Below are 15,802 nucleotides of genomic sequence, written 5' to 3' on the forward strand. Positions count from 1 at the left end.
GTTCTCGATTGATGAGGTAACGACATTTTTTACAGTCCATTTATATATATATATATAGATTAATTTTATTTGTTTTTTGTATATTTAAATGATTGCTATTGATTAAAAATAATATTATAATCGCGGAAAATTTGCGACTACATATCAAGTAGGCAATCCACTTGCTATAAGTGCAACTCAGCCACCTTGGTAGACAATGTGTGAAAATTCGATTTGATGCATTCTTGTCCGAATAACTTATGGCCACCAACAATAAATAAAATACTAATTAGTAATTTCTACTAATTATTTCTCCTATAACCAATAGCAGCCATTTATAAACAAATATTTCCATCGTCAATCTCAAAATCCCTGTTTGAGCGAGCACCTCCTCAGGTTGAGCTTAATGAGTCCAATTGTGAATCTAAACCATTCAAGGACCCACTCAAGCACACACAACAAATTTCATTCAAATCGGTCCAGCCGTGATATACACACGTACAGTAGAATTATATATATAAAGATGATATGAATCAATATATTAATATATATAATATACAAAATTAATGATTTCTAACATCAATAACATATATTGGTAAAAAAAGAGGAAAATTAAGCTAACAAATTTAAGAAAATACCATAAAAAAATTAATGTATGTAGATTGTAGGTATCATAAATAACTTTTCACGTAACATTCGGTTCAACATTTTCCAATTATTTTCCGCTTTCTAATATTAAGTTTAATATAACAATTTTTCAACGGCGTATATAAAAAAAAATTAGTTTTCTTATAGATACCTACTGTAAAAGTGTAAGATCTATTCATACTAAAATAAAATGGTGAAACGAGGAACGATAAACAACAACTAACGACTGATAGTTGAGTCTAAACTCCAAGTTACTCTTGGTTAGGTTAACAATCCAAAAACCCAATTCAATATCGGCGAGCTTGATAGTTTTCAAAAATCACAAAAATAGAATAATATACGTGTAGATAACAAATAATATCAAGTTCTAATAGTACAAAATATGAACGTTACGTAATGTACATGTACATCATGTAACGTAGCGATTAATAAGACACGAATATGCGGTGCACAACTGCAGAATACATACTGACAGAAAAATGTACAACTTTGCTTCGTTTGACCGTGCTCTATCGGATTGTTAAAAAATACGGACCGTGCTCAATCCGGTTCCACCGGAGGAGCCAACGGCATCGATAGATTATTTTGCGTGACATGTGTTGCAGTAGATACGTGTTTCTTACTATGTTACCACAATTATAGGTTGTACCTACTATAGGCTATACTTATATAATTTTATGTACAGACGTAGATAGTGCGGTTAATCTGAGTTGGATGTTCTTACAATCGGTATAATAATATTATGGTATATCTCACAATGGTGTGAATATGGTTAAAAATCTGGGGGGAAGATAGCTAGAAATATTAAATATTAACACCAATTAACGTAGTTTCTTATTCAGACGAAGTAAAGTTGGGAAATATTGGAGGGTTAGGCTTAGGCTCCTCCTCAATTTACGTTGCCGTAATAATTTTAGATAACCAGCTATAAGTTTATAAAATTACCGTCGTACGGTCCTATTTAAATTTTCAGTGACCAATTATATATTTAACGGAACGACGGTACCTGTGTAGATTGTAGACTTTATAACGTTTACATAAACATAAATTCAGTACACCTACACAGTACACATGTAGATTAATATCTTCTGTATCTGTATATGTATGTTTTCGTTTCTATATTAACTAGAGTGTTTATACACTCGTATTAGAAAAAATAAAAATTTATAATTTTCAAACATCAATTTTATACGATTATATAACCGACAGAGATATTATTTTGATATTTTAAATTGTATAGATATACAAACATCGAGTCAATAGTTTTAGCCTTTATAGCATGAGCAGTAAGTTATTGAGACGTACAATATTATATAACAAATGGAACATTTTTTTTAAAAACTAAATTATACACACGATAGATGTTATTAAGAAAATCGACGGAGATGATTCATACAGACGTCGGCTGACCCGGCAAGTGTCCATGCACACTCTAAATGGCTTCAACGAACTCCGGCTGAACGTCAAACTCTGCGACGCGTCATTGATACTCGATAACGGAGACACGTTTCCGATACATCGATCGGTGCTAAGTGGTTCAAGCGATTACTTTAGGTCAGTACCAAACGACCCACTCGATCCATTACTACACTAGACATACTAGTCCTTAATTACAAGACAAGGCCGTTCAAACAAAAAATCGTATATAGTTCATAATTTTATGTTTGGCGACGCTGTATTATAATATTTTAGATAGGTAATCTGGACTGTAAAACAATACGTCAATTTTATAGAAGTGTCGAACTTCACCTTTAATTTAATATTATATTATAACTAGGGCAGAGGACTTGTAGCTCTAAAAGTCACCAAATATGCATTTAAATATACAAAATATGCATTAAAAATATGCACTTAAGTATAAAAATATGCATTTTAAAGTGGATATTTTTGAATAAAAAATAAGAATTTTTCTGTTGATACTTATTATTTTGATGAAAAAATTTTATTTACAACTTTATTTAACAACTTACAATTAATTATTTGATAATATAATTAATTAATAACCCGACAAATTGCGGCATTAGATCGACAAATCTCGAGAAATATCGTCGATAATATCGACGTTATTTTGGATGTATAAATAAATAAATAAAAACGTCGAAGAAAAAATATTGGTAAACCTAATAATTATTTAAAATATGCATCTAAAAGTATAAAATGGAAAAAATTTGCCCTAAAAACCAAAAAAAAGCAAAATATGCCCTAAAAACCAAAAAAACGCAAAATATGCATTTATATGCACAATAAAATTTCAAAACTAGCTTTGTGGTAGCATGAAACGCATTTGTTTCGCACTCTGCTATTTTTGTGACTGTGCAAAAAAAATATGCAAATGCTACAAGTCCTCTGCCCTAATTATAACCTATGTACTACCAACTCTAATTAACATACTCAATACCTATCTAATAGGCAATAGATAATTTATAGTGTTTAAAAACGATACGCTTTAGTAGTAGGCAACTATATCGGAATATATTATGGTACCTACAATTTGGTTGCAATAACTTATACATAAGTTGTGTATAATATTATATTGTTATAACATGCCAACAATAGTATTGAATCAATTCTGGCTTAAAAGGACCTATATATTGTTGAACAGACAATTCAAAATTTAGTTATTATAATTTTCAATAAATAATATTCGTTCAGGAAAATAGTTTATTTTTGCAAGTATTGAATAATTATTATGATTTTATTATTTTATTAAAACTATAATACCCACGAATAGCATTGATTATATATAGTAAACACTTTATGATAAATAATAGTACTAAGTGATGATACGAAATTCATAACATATCTATTAGCCAGATATATTTTATAATTTGTATAAAGTATATTAAAGTAGTTTTAAAAAATGATACTTCTATTGAAATAGTTCAGTTTTTAAGGGTTGACCAAATTTGGCTATCAAGGCTATCACTTTAGATTACCAAGGCTCTGTGACTTATACGATTTTTATATTAGTCACCTGTTCACTTAAACATTATTGCGTAAGTCTTAGAGATATTATTGATACTACTGCTTAGAGATACTACTGCTAACATTCATATTTTGAATTCTGTACGGAGCCTTACAATGATATGAGTTTATTTTTAAACTTTTTAAATAATTTTGTTTTGTCTTTGTACACTTTAAGTAATTGAAATAATGCTACTTCAGTATCTTGTTCGATGGGAAAGTGAATCTAGTTGGAGCATTAGGGAGGTCAACATTTAAAATTTCCAGTAGTTTTCAAAAGCGCCGAGAAAAAAAAATAAAGAAAACAGGGAATTTGTACTCAAAATCAGTTTTTGACAAATCGTATTTGGTTTTTGGTGTAACTCTATAACATGAAATTTTCACTGGTTATTTATATTAACATTTTCTGTAGACGATAAAATTTTCAAAATATTTTGATTTGTTTTGAACTGTTAATGAACATTTTCAGTTTCCAATTTTTTAGTTTTTTTTTTCTACGAATGTCAGTAAAATTGAAACAAAACAAAACTACATAGACACAATTTTGTTTTATAAGCATTTAAATTTCAGAGTTTGACAAAATACGTTAAAATCATGAACATTTTCAAATTATTCTGAGATCGAAATTCATAAAAATTTTTCTTAATAAATCTAAGATTTTAAAAGGAATACAATATAAGTTTCTCTATCTTTATCAAAAAAAAAAATGTTTGTTGGAAAGTCAAATTAAATTTTTATGAGCCATTGAGGTTCAAACTTTTTACAACATTGGATATTCACTCAATTTTACATGTAACAATTTCCTTATTATGTTGTAATTCAAAAAAAATTTTTATATACATCATATAAAATGTATGTTTATTTTATCAAATAATATACTTGTTAAAATTTTCAAATGATTTTAAGATATTTTGAGCTGTTTACGGACATTTTAATTTCAAATTTTTCAATTATATTTTTCTATATAATATATCAATGAAATCCTCGTGATATATTTTTACAATATCCGGTTAAAAATATTAAAAATATATAGGTACAATTCTTTTTTATGAGTCTTTAAAAATCGATTTCTTACAAAATTATCAAATTTAAAATTTAATAATTAATTTGTTGTTAAAAATGTATAAAATGTTCAACTTTTACAGCTAAGGATTGAGAATTTAAAACAAGGTTTCACGTAAATAGGTTTTATATAAATTTTTTACTTATAATTCACAATAATATCATCAAATATACTTAGTAATATCATAGGCTGTCTGACCGTCTTTTACGCTCAGTATCGTTTTTCTAATAGAATGATATTATATCATTGAATTCAAATTTAACACCATCCATTACAGTGACCCACTTGTAACCTACTGTATAGCAAAGCAACACCCATTGTCCCACCTTTTTAAAATTATTTTTCTATGAATGTTAATTAAATTTTATTTATTGGGTAAAAAAGCTTGAAAATTTAATATAAGGCTCGTAATAGATTTTTACAATGACTTTTGAAATATATTAAAAATCACAATTATTTTTTATAAGTATTTAAAGTTCAAATGTTGACAAGAGTCGTAAAAATCACAAAAATTTGTAAATTATTTTGAGATAGAAATTCCTAAAAATTTTTCTTTTTAAATATAAGATTTTAAAATGTAATACAAGATTCCTTAAATTGAAATTTACCTTTATCAAAAAAAAATTGTCTATAAGAAAGTCAAATTAAATTTTTATGATCGTTTGAAGTTGATTTTTTTGCAACATTGGATATTCACTCGATTTCTCATGTAGCGATTTTTTTATTTTGTTGTAATTCAAAATCGAATAACCGTAGACACTTTAAAATTACATTGGCACAGTTTTTTTTTTTATAAGCATTTAAAGTTTGATTTTTGACAACATTTATCAAATTTAAAATTTAATGATTTTATAGCTTAACATTTATAAAATGTTTAACTTTTATAGCTAAGGATTGAAAATTTACAACAAGGTTCCACGTAAGTAGGTGATTCCGTAACCAAAAAAATCTCAAAAATATAAAAGCACAGTTTTTTTTATAGTTATTTTATGTTCAAATTTGGAGGAAATTACATATTAACATATTAAATAACCAAGAATAACGATTATTATAGTTATTTTGTTGTAATTTTATAATATTAATTCAACTTACCGGCTACCGTCTTAATAATAAGTAATAACAATATAAATATAATATAAAATATCCACACTGGCAAACCATCACCACTCACAATCGTTTTTCGTATACAATCATATTATATTATCATTGAATTCAAATTTAATACCATCCATTATACAGTAAAAACACTTGTGATCTACTGTACAGCAGAGTGACATCCACTTACCCAACTTTTTTAAGCATAAATTGCTTCCTCTAGTACCTACATATTACTTGCTATTAGTACTTATACATTTATTATGTATAACTGACCTACTTTCATTGTTGTTTCATACGTAACATTTAGGTTTCGTAGAATAATAAAATGAATACAATATAAGGACGATTATTGTGTAGTTCAATTGATTATTTTAAGGTAATGTAGGTATGGTATTTTAAGGTAAGGTTACACTTAAAAGTGTAATATTTTAAAGTTTAAACCGAGTTTTAAAGGTTTATTGTACTTGACATGTTTTTAGAATACTCTTCACCACTACGTTGCACGAAGGAGAATATACGAAAATAAACCTAAAATCGATTGAAAGTACTACGATGGAATTTATTTTGCAGTACATTTATATGAGACAAATTGATATAAACTATGAAAATGTAATGGATATTATGCGGACAGCTGATTATTTGTGCATAGACGGTTTGGTGCAACTCTGTCATGAATTTGTCGTCGAATGTTTAGGACCTGACAATTGTGTTTCTGTGTTGCAATTTGCCGAGTATGTGTAAACCTAATAAAAAAGAAACACCGCTTTAATCCCACGGAATCACGTTACAATTTAGATTATTACCAACAACATTCCTTTTAATAATAATAATAATCTGGCAGCTACTATTACTTTGGAGCGTTGACAAATGCGGCGCACAAATACATCGTCAAAGAATTTATGACTATTGCGGAACAAGGCGACGAGTTGATGAAACTCCGAAAGGAAGAATTCAGACTTATAATCGAAGATAATCAGCTGAATGTGAAACGGGAAGAGTGTGTTTGGGACGTGCTACTGAAATGGGTGGACCAGGATCCTGAAAATAGGAAAAACGATTTGTTGTTTCTGCTGCCCAAAGTCCGTTTTGGCCTCATGGACTCCAAATATTTCATCGATAACGTAATTATACATGTGTTAGTGTTTACATAGCGATCGTTCGGGGATACCCGTTTTTGCAAAAATAATATTGACTGTTTAACCACTGGTTGTTTCCGCCAAAAAAAGTTTGGAAACTAATGGTTTTAATTTTTAGGAAATGTACGGAGTGTACTTTTTTTTAGAAGTAACTTCTAACTTACTGAATTAATTTTTTCCATGTTATGCATTAACTTATCACATAATTAATTTTATTGTCACGTTAAGTTCATTTTTTTTTCGTAATACAGATATAAAAGTTAAGAACCCTTAGGATTTACAATATAATTTGTTTTTTAAATTTTTTATAAAAAAAAATTAACAATCAGAAATTTCAATTAATTTTTTTCATAGATTATAATGTTACCTATATTATGTATACTCAATAAACTCCTACTTTGTACTGTCCATTGTTTCCAACTATTTCTAAATTCTATAATAGGTAGTGATTAAATGATCAAAATAACGTACCTATACCTTGCATAAATACAAATTTATACAAAATATGTGAAACGAGTAAATAAGGTATTGGTACGTATACAATGTATACTGTATAGTATATAATAACTAAAATGTTACAACTTATAACTTATAAGAATTAAGTAATATAATTTATAATAATAGTGTAATTTCTGTATATCCACAACACATAATAATATGTATAGATAATGGTTATTAATCAGAAGGGTTGTAGCCTATAAGGCTAAACATTATTGAGAAAAGAAAAATGCAACTAATCACAGTATCTAATCACAAAATTTAATCCCATACACTTTCGCTCACTCATTGTAATTTATTCATAGTTAAGTTGCTAATGATAAAAAAATAATTTTATTATTATTAAAATTGTAACTGATTTTTAACCATGTAAATTTACCTTTTTTTCTTATTAACTACGTGCTTTACTGCTGTTCTGCACAAATATGCAGTTAATATTTAAATTTTAGATTATAAAATATGGGTTGAAGTACCGACAATATTGCAATGGTATGAAATTAATTGTATTTGAATATAAAATGTTAAGAAGGTACAGGTTTACTTATATTATGGCAAGTGAACAATTGTTTCACTTTCGAAAAATAAACAAAATTTAAACTTTTTGTTGATCTTATACCAGGTCTAACCAACTATTTTTGCAACCAACATTTTAACTCTATAGATGCTCATGACTCCACTGATATTATTGTTTGACCAATTTAATTTTACCATTTATTATTTTTATTTTTAATTATTGTGAAATATAACTAAATTTAATTATTCTGACACTCGTTTTCCTTTTAAATTTAAGGTTAAAATTAATTACACAACGCGTTCAATGTCATAGACTATCATTGTATTGCTTAAATATTTGATTTTTTTTGGTTATTGTCGTGCAGAATTTGGTGATATAAGGCTCTTACTTTGATGAAGCTCAAAACTTTTGTTAGAATTTTTTATGCCAACGCGTGCCGTTGAAGAAAGCAATGATCGATGATTATGTCTGGAATTTCTTTCCTTAACAAATATGTAATACCAGGTGATTTATCAACCATCAAAGCGAACCAAGTTTATCTGAATAATTAAGGTCGTGTTTGAAAAACAAATTTGTGATTATTTTAAATACATCTACTGCCTATTTGTATTTTTCAAAAGTGGTTTACAAAATAAAAGTTTTACTTTACTATAATTGTAAGAACAAATATAACGCAAGAAAACTAGTAATTGGCTGCATTAAGAAGATATCAGTATTATCATCCAATTGCATACTGCGTAGAAAATGTGTTGCAATTATATTCAAAATTATTTGTTTTAAAATATCAGTTGACGTATCAGAAATTCTGGAGTGTATAATATCATATTTTGACTAAAATAGAGGACAAGAGGACTGAGGAGCTTTAATTGCACTGTCCAACACCAAAAACCAAATCTACCCTATCTGACGCATGTGTATAGCGTTGTAATCTTTTTTTGAATTTTGGTATCGGCATTTTAACATTTTGTACATCTAAATTTAAAATTATATTGTATTTTATTGTTATATTGGCTATGTGCATCGTATATAGTGACCAATTTGTAGCCTTGTAATTTATTAATAGCGGAATACAGGCGAGTAATTATTATTGTTATCGTAATCATTAAAATGTAATTATTTTATAAAATTAATTTTCTGTAAATTTGAAAAAAAATTCAAATTTACTCAGTGGACCCCTGAGTAACCCTTCTACAGACTCCTCTTTAGTCGTCCATGAACCACCGGTTAAGAACACTTTAGATTATGATGCGTGTGGTACATATTTTGTAAAGTTTACGTTTAATTTGGATAAAGCATATAAAGCGTAATACTACATTTTCCCATAGTAACCTATAGTTGAAAAATTTAGTTTAAATTCCATTATTTTTATTATTTATATAATACATAATATATTATTTGTTTTATAATATCGGTGGAGTTATATATGTATGTGTATAGTAAGTTGTACATGGATGGAGATTACATTTATTTTAACCGGCTGAAAAAATTTGCTAGTACAATTCATGTTATAAATCTGACCTTAAAATCAACTACCTAAAATACGTTAGAAATTACATGCCATTGTTAATTAATATTCAACATAAACTTAAGTGTGATATAAGTTTTTTTTAATTGAATATAAATATTTAATATAAATTATATTACTATAACTACAGTCTTGACTTCAGTGGCGGTCAAATGATTTTATCATGGGGGGTGGGGATATGACTAATTTGTGAACATGCACTATTTGGTTATTAAAAATATAATTTATGATTATCAGATCTTAAACAAATAGGTCATGGGGGATCTATTCCCCTCATCCTCCCCTTGCCCCCGCTTGACCGCACTGTCCAACTCTAAAACCATTTTTTCGTATTAATAGTTTAATAAATGACATGTTGTCATGTTTAAAATATATTTGTATTTTTTAGAATACAATTTTTAAAATATAAGGATTTATTAGAATTTGTAAATAATTTCGCTTTGTGGCGAAAAGGGCCATCCTTGATCGTCCGGCAGTACTAATATGTATCTTAGGTGTATTAATTATCACGTGGCAATGTGTTTATAACATCATTGCAGGTCAAGGACCACCATTATATACAAAACCGAGACGATTGTAGGCCTTACATAATTGAGACCTTGAAGTTCATGTACGACCTACAGCTGACGTCGAACATGACCGATTCCATAGCTCCAACTCTCGCACGTCCCAGGTACCCGTTCGAAGTATTGTTCGCCATCGGTGGATGGAGCGGTGGCAGCCCGACCGCAATTATTGAAACGTACGACACAAAGTCTGACCGGTGGACGAGGATATTCCAAGAGGACACGCACGGGCCGAGAGCGTACCATGGTACGATCGTCATGGGGCCGTACATCTACATAATTGGAGGCTTTGACGGGTTGGAGTATTTCAACTCTTGTAGGAAGTTCAACACAGAGACGAAAATCTGGGAGGAAGTAGCGCCGATGAACTGTAAGAGGTGCGGTAACGTTATTGTATAATGAAACTATAATAATATTATGTAAGTCATTTCTTGTGTATACCTGCAGCAAACGAGTACGTCTGGCAGCGACGTATTTAGGAAATGCTAAAGAGAGGGGATGAGGCACTGAATGACATATGTAATAGTGGGGGAGGGCTTTGCCCCCCACACCACCCTTTGAGGTTTCCTATACTTACTCACTACATACTGTACAGTTTACACAACATTTAATACCAATTATTAATCATTAATTTTAGTGAATAACAATAACATATTATTGATTATTTTTCATTAGATTTGAAATAAATTTCAATTTTTAATTTACACTCAAAAAATATTCTTAGAGAATTAACTCTTTAACAATTACCATCCTACTATCACCACCTATGTTCAATAACACAATAATACATTTAGTACAAAAATAATAGTATCATAAATATTTATTTTTACTATAATAAATAATAATAATTACATACTCATACTTGTACTTACTTTATACTAATATACTTATGGTAGTACAAAATCATGTTTTCTTTGTTTTATTGCTAGTTAATCAATTACTTCATTGATACACGATGAACAGATAATAGTGCTAGTCCATTAAGACGTTCCTAAGGACAATACAAATAATTAATAATGTATTACATTATATATTATAATATAATTATGATATTATATACGTTTTAATAACGAGATAATTTATAATTATTATTGAATTTATTTTAGTTTATTTATTATAGTTTTTTAATTTATTTTAATTTATCTTACATCTTTGATTTCCACATAAATATTCGATTTCTTTTCTTGTGGCTTAAAAAAGTAGTCCAGCGTAGTTCTTTTCATTTTAAATTTTAACACCGAAGGGCGAAGACCGAAATGGTGAAATTAAATAAATACAATTAAATAAATACAAAATAATTAATAAATTATAAATTTGATAAATGTTGTCAAAATTTGAACTTTAAATGCTTTTAAAAAAAAATTGTGCCTATGTATTTTTAATATTTTAGATATACTTAGATATTAAAGAAAGAATATAAATATTATAGAAAGAAAATGTATATCAATGAATAATGATATTATACTTTTACCATGGTGTTATTATCACTTAAAATATTAATTATTTTTCATCCCTAATAGTAAGGTTAGAAATAACTCCAACATGGCTACATTTCAATTTTCATTGTAATAACTGTAGGTCTGTAGCCTGGTGGTAGAAAAATGTGGCCTGGTAAAAAATTGGGCAGCCCTATTTTAAAACTAAAAATATGAATGTCAATAAAAGTTTTTTCATTGAGTCAAAAAGCTTGAAAATTCAACACAAGAATTCTAATAAAATGTTACAATGAAATTTGAAAAATATTAAAAATACATAGGCACAATTTTTTTTTATGAGCATTTAAATTTTAAAGTTCAATTTTTTACAAAATTTATCAAATTTTAAATTTAATTATTATTTTGTAGTTAAAAATGTATAAAATGTTCAACTTTTATAGCTAAGGGTTGAAAATGTATAACAAGGTTCCACGAAAATAGGTTAATAAATTACTTTAATCACAATGTCATCAAAATATAATATACTTAGTAATATCATAGGCTGACTGACCAGAATCATTTTTTGTATACAATGATATTACATCATTGGATTCAAATTGATCACTATTCATAACAGTGATCCACTTACTAACTTACTGTACAATAGAACGACACTAACATGCCCACCATTTTTTTTCTTTTATATTAAAGTACATATTTTATAGCAATATAAAAAAATGGGTGCAACAATAAATAAGATATTATGAATGTTTATAATATTATTATTGATTATAATTAACCGACGCAGATGTTATGTAAGCGTTGCATTGTTAAACGGAATTATTTATGCAATGGGTGGATTCGACGGCCATCACCGGCTAGGCTCCGCAGAAAAGTATAATTTCGAACGAAACCAGTGGACAATGATAGCACCGATGACTTCTCAGAGGAGTGACGCTTGTGCAGCCGTGATGAATGGTAAGTATATTATGTACCAAGTATGAAAAATCTATCTTCATCGCATGTTATTGGAAGCTGTATTTTTTATAAATATTGGTACATATTTTATAGCTAATATAATATTTTAAAATTAAGGGGAATTAAATCTTTAAATCCTTAAATCCTTAAAAAAAGGCATACGTTCAGTACGTAAAATAATTAATAATTATGTTAATTTGTTAATTATTAGCTGTGGCCTGGAGTAGCGCTAATTGAAGCGACGCTCTAGTATAACACTATCTTCTTTATTTGTAACAACGCTACGGTACACACAATGTAGCAAAATAGTGAAAATACCTATACTATAGCGCACTAGAAATGTAGTGTAAGCGTAGAAAAATTTTCATTTATTTCTACCTATACGGCTATACAACCTATTTGATGATAATTAAACTATTTAAAATAATATGTACCGTGCTTAATTAAATAAATTAAATTTTGATAATATAACTCCACTTGCGCAACGTTGGATAATTCAAGTAATTCATGATAACTATATCGGCTAAACACCAATATTTGTGAATAAAATCAAATATATAATTATAAACTGTAAAGAAAAATTTAGTTACCTATTTAGTATAGGAAAACTAGAAAGATAACGATAGTAATAAAGATAAGAGTATAATAATTATAAAATATAGGTATGATGATATAATATTTTATTAAATCTTTTTTCGGCATTTTTGCTTTTTACCACTTTTAAATTTTTATTTTAGAAAGTATTTAATATTTTGTCCTTACTAAACAAGACAAAACTTGAAACGAATGACACTTTTTAAAAATCCAGTAAAAAGGTAGCACTAAGTATGATGTATAATAGTATAATAATAATTTTAAATAACAGTTACCTTGTTAAATCAAAATCTGTTTTCAAAATTAAAATTTATTCATCTAACTTTATCAATCCAATTTTGTCAGGCAATAATGTCTAAATACCTACTACCATTTAACTTTCTTTGTTAGCTATTGCAGTTATCTTGGTGTTAAGACTACAGAAAGTTGTAACTACTACATTATACGCTGTATATTGCCTAGTGCCTACCATCCAATAATAATAATAATGACAACGATAGGTACCTACGTCATAATCGTCATACAATTACAAGTATATAACATAATCGCACAGGCAAAATATACATTACCGGTGGGTTCAACGGACAAGAGTGTATGAATACGGCCGAGTCTTATAACGTGGAAACCAACGAGTGGACGCTAATACCAGCCATGCACACCAGACGCAGCGGCGTTTCTTGCATAACGTATCACAACTGTCTGTACGTGATCGGTGGTTTCAACGGGCTGGTGAGAATGAACAGCGGCGAAAAGTTCGACCCGACCACGAACCACTGGTCGACGGTGGTGGACATGTGCAATCCCCGGAGTAACTTTGCGGTCGAGGTGCTGGACGACATGATATTTGTGGCTGGTGGTTTCAACGGGGTGACCACCATAGCGCAGGTGGAGTGTTACAACGACCGCACGGACGAATGGTGAGAACGAGATGGATGGTATGAATTGAATGGATGGATAGATAATATGATGAATGGATTTGACGGATAAATGTATAGGCGAATACGATTTTTTTCTCTAGAAAGCGAGGGTTGAAACTGTTTTTTAGAAACTAAACCAAAATAATGAGAATTTAAAAAATCGTTCTCAAAACCGAAACCGTAATTAATATTTGAAACGGTTTCGAGCCCTGCAGTAGACTGTATACATACGAGTAGGTAGTCAGTACAAAAACTAATATAACAATGGACTAAATTATTAAAATATATATAATGAGCTAAGTGTATCACATTAAACAATAATTATTAATGCAAGTATAACATTGTAAATAAAGTATAAGTATCTACTTATATCTGTACGGTGGGTATAATATGTAAGTAATAAATGTCTATCTTAGAGTCGATTTTTCAGCATTTCACAATCTTGTTTTGTAAAAATTCACTTCTTATAAATTATTTATTAGCCATTTTATTGCCTTTAATATTTGTAAGTGTAAAAATATGGAGTTAACTATAAAATATTTTCATATATCTATAAAAATACACATTTTCATAAAATATCTATTGCCGCAATACCTCGTAAATCATAATACAAACTTACATATTATTTAATTTTATATAATATTACGATTCACGCATTCTCTGTTATAAGACAACTATTATAGACTACAGAAGGTACTACACTACTACCTAAATCTAATACCTACTATTTCATATTATCATATAAGTATCAACATTTATATAAGGCATAAGCTGATATATATATATGCTAAGCTTACTGGTATATTGCGTCACATAAATTAATTAAATTTGTAAATGGTTAAAATGTCATCTTCTCCCAACCGATCTAATATAAGACACAATAGGCTATCTTAATTTTCTCTTCCACGAAAAATTACCATGACCGTTGTTTAATTATTCATACGGTGAGTGTTCAACTATGATAGATGATTATTTTGATAATTTGTGGGGAACCTAAACTTCAAACTCACTCAATAAACGCGTAAGAGTACATATACACTTGATCTTTAAATTTTTAAATAATACATAATATTATTTCGTTTTTTAAACTTGCCGATCATACGTTTCCCAAGTATGTTATAGCTCTGAGTTGAGAAATGTCTACATACCCCATGTGGAACTAAATAACGGGCATAGTTTTTCTGGAGCATCAAATAAAACGTCTCATCATTTTTGTATAGGAATATAGGATATATGTACATAAAACGTAATGTATAATAAGTACAACAATATTTCAGACTGCGTAAATTGTTTGGTTTTTTATTCAACACATAAAAGCATACAAAGAAGTTGCCGCTTAAATGGATCATTGCGTATACGCTATCAATATCGGAATATTTAATTGTTTTATTTCTTACCTAATATTATAAAGGTTCGAGGCTAAAAGCATGCAAGTGTACAGGTCGGCGCTGTCGGCGTGCGTCATGAAAGATTTACCAAATGTCGAGTATTACATGCCTCTGGACCGGGATAGACTAGAAGAAGGCCGGAGAAACATCACGAGGAACAACCGACCGAGCAATAGTAATGATTCACAACGCGTCGACAACGAATCCGTCAACACGGTCGCCACTCAGGTGAACAACAACCGAGCCGTTGAGAACAACGACGACGAAGACGACGTGATAATACTCGACTGATAGATTGCTAGCAGAAAATATGACTGAGCAATGTTCAAAATTTTTTATGTAATCGTACGGGTTGACGAGGTTTCAAATATATTTTAAAACTATAATATGGTTTCTTTAAAGATCAACCAAATAATGAAAATGTGGGTGGTTTCTGTGACTAATATTTATAGGTTCATTTAGTTATGCACTGAATAATTTATTATCATTACTCATAATGTTTTATAGTTACCCATATAT

General features: G+C 28.9%; 1 protein-coding gene across 1 annotated transcript; it reads left to right on the top strand.

The window, feature by feature from the left end:
- Positions 1 to 1,981: 1,981 nt before the first annotated feature.
- Positions 1,982 to 15,574, top strand: LOC132935638 (kelch-like protein 10; the record flags this gene model as incomplete). Its single annotated transcript, XM_061002231.1, has 7 exons — positions 1,982 to 2,181; positions 6,232 to 6,483; positions 6,594 to 6,873; positions 9,965 to 10,368; positions 12,215 to 12,384; positions 13,532 to 13,895; positions 15,307 to 15,574. Coding segments are annotated over 7 exons (1,938 nt in total), but the record flags the coding sequence as incomplete, so codon positions are not given.
- Between the last annotated feature and the right edge of the window lie 228 nt (positions 15,575 to 15,802).

The sequence above is a fragment of the Metopolophium dirhodum genome, chromosome 1, assembly GCF_019925205.1.
Source record: "Metopolophium dirhodum isolate CAU chromosome 1, ASM1992520v1, whole genome shotgun sequence".
NCBI classification, from domain to species: domain Eukaryota; kingdom Metazoa; phylum Arthropoda; class Insecta; order Hemiptera; family Aphididae; genus Metopolophium; species Metopolophium dirhodum.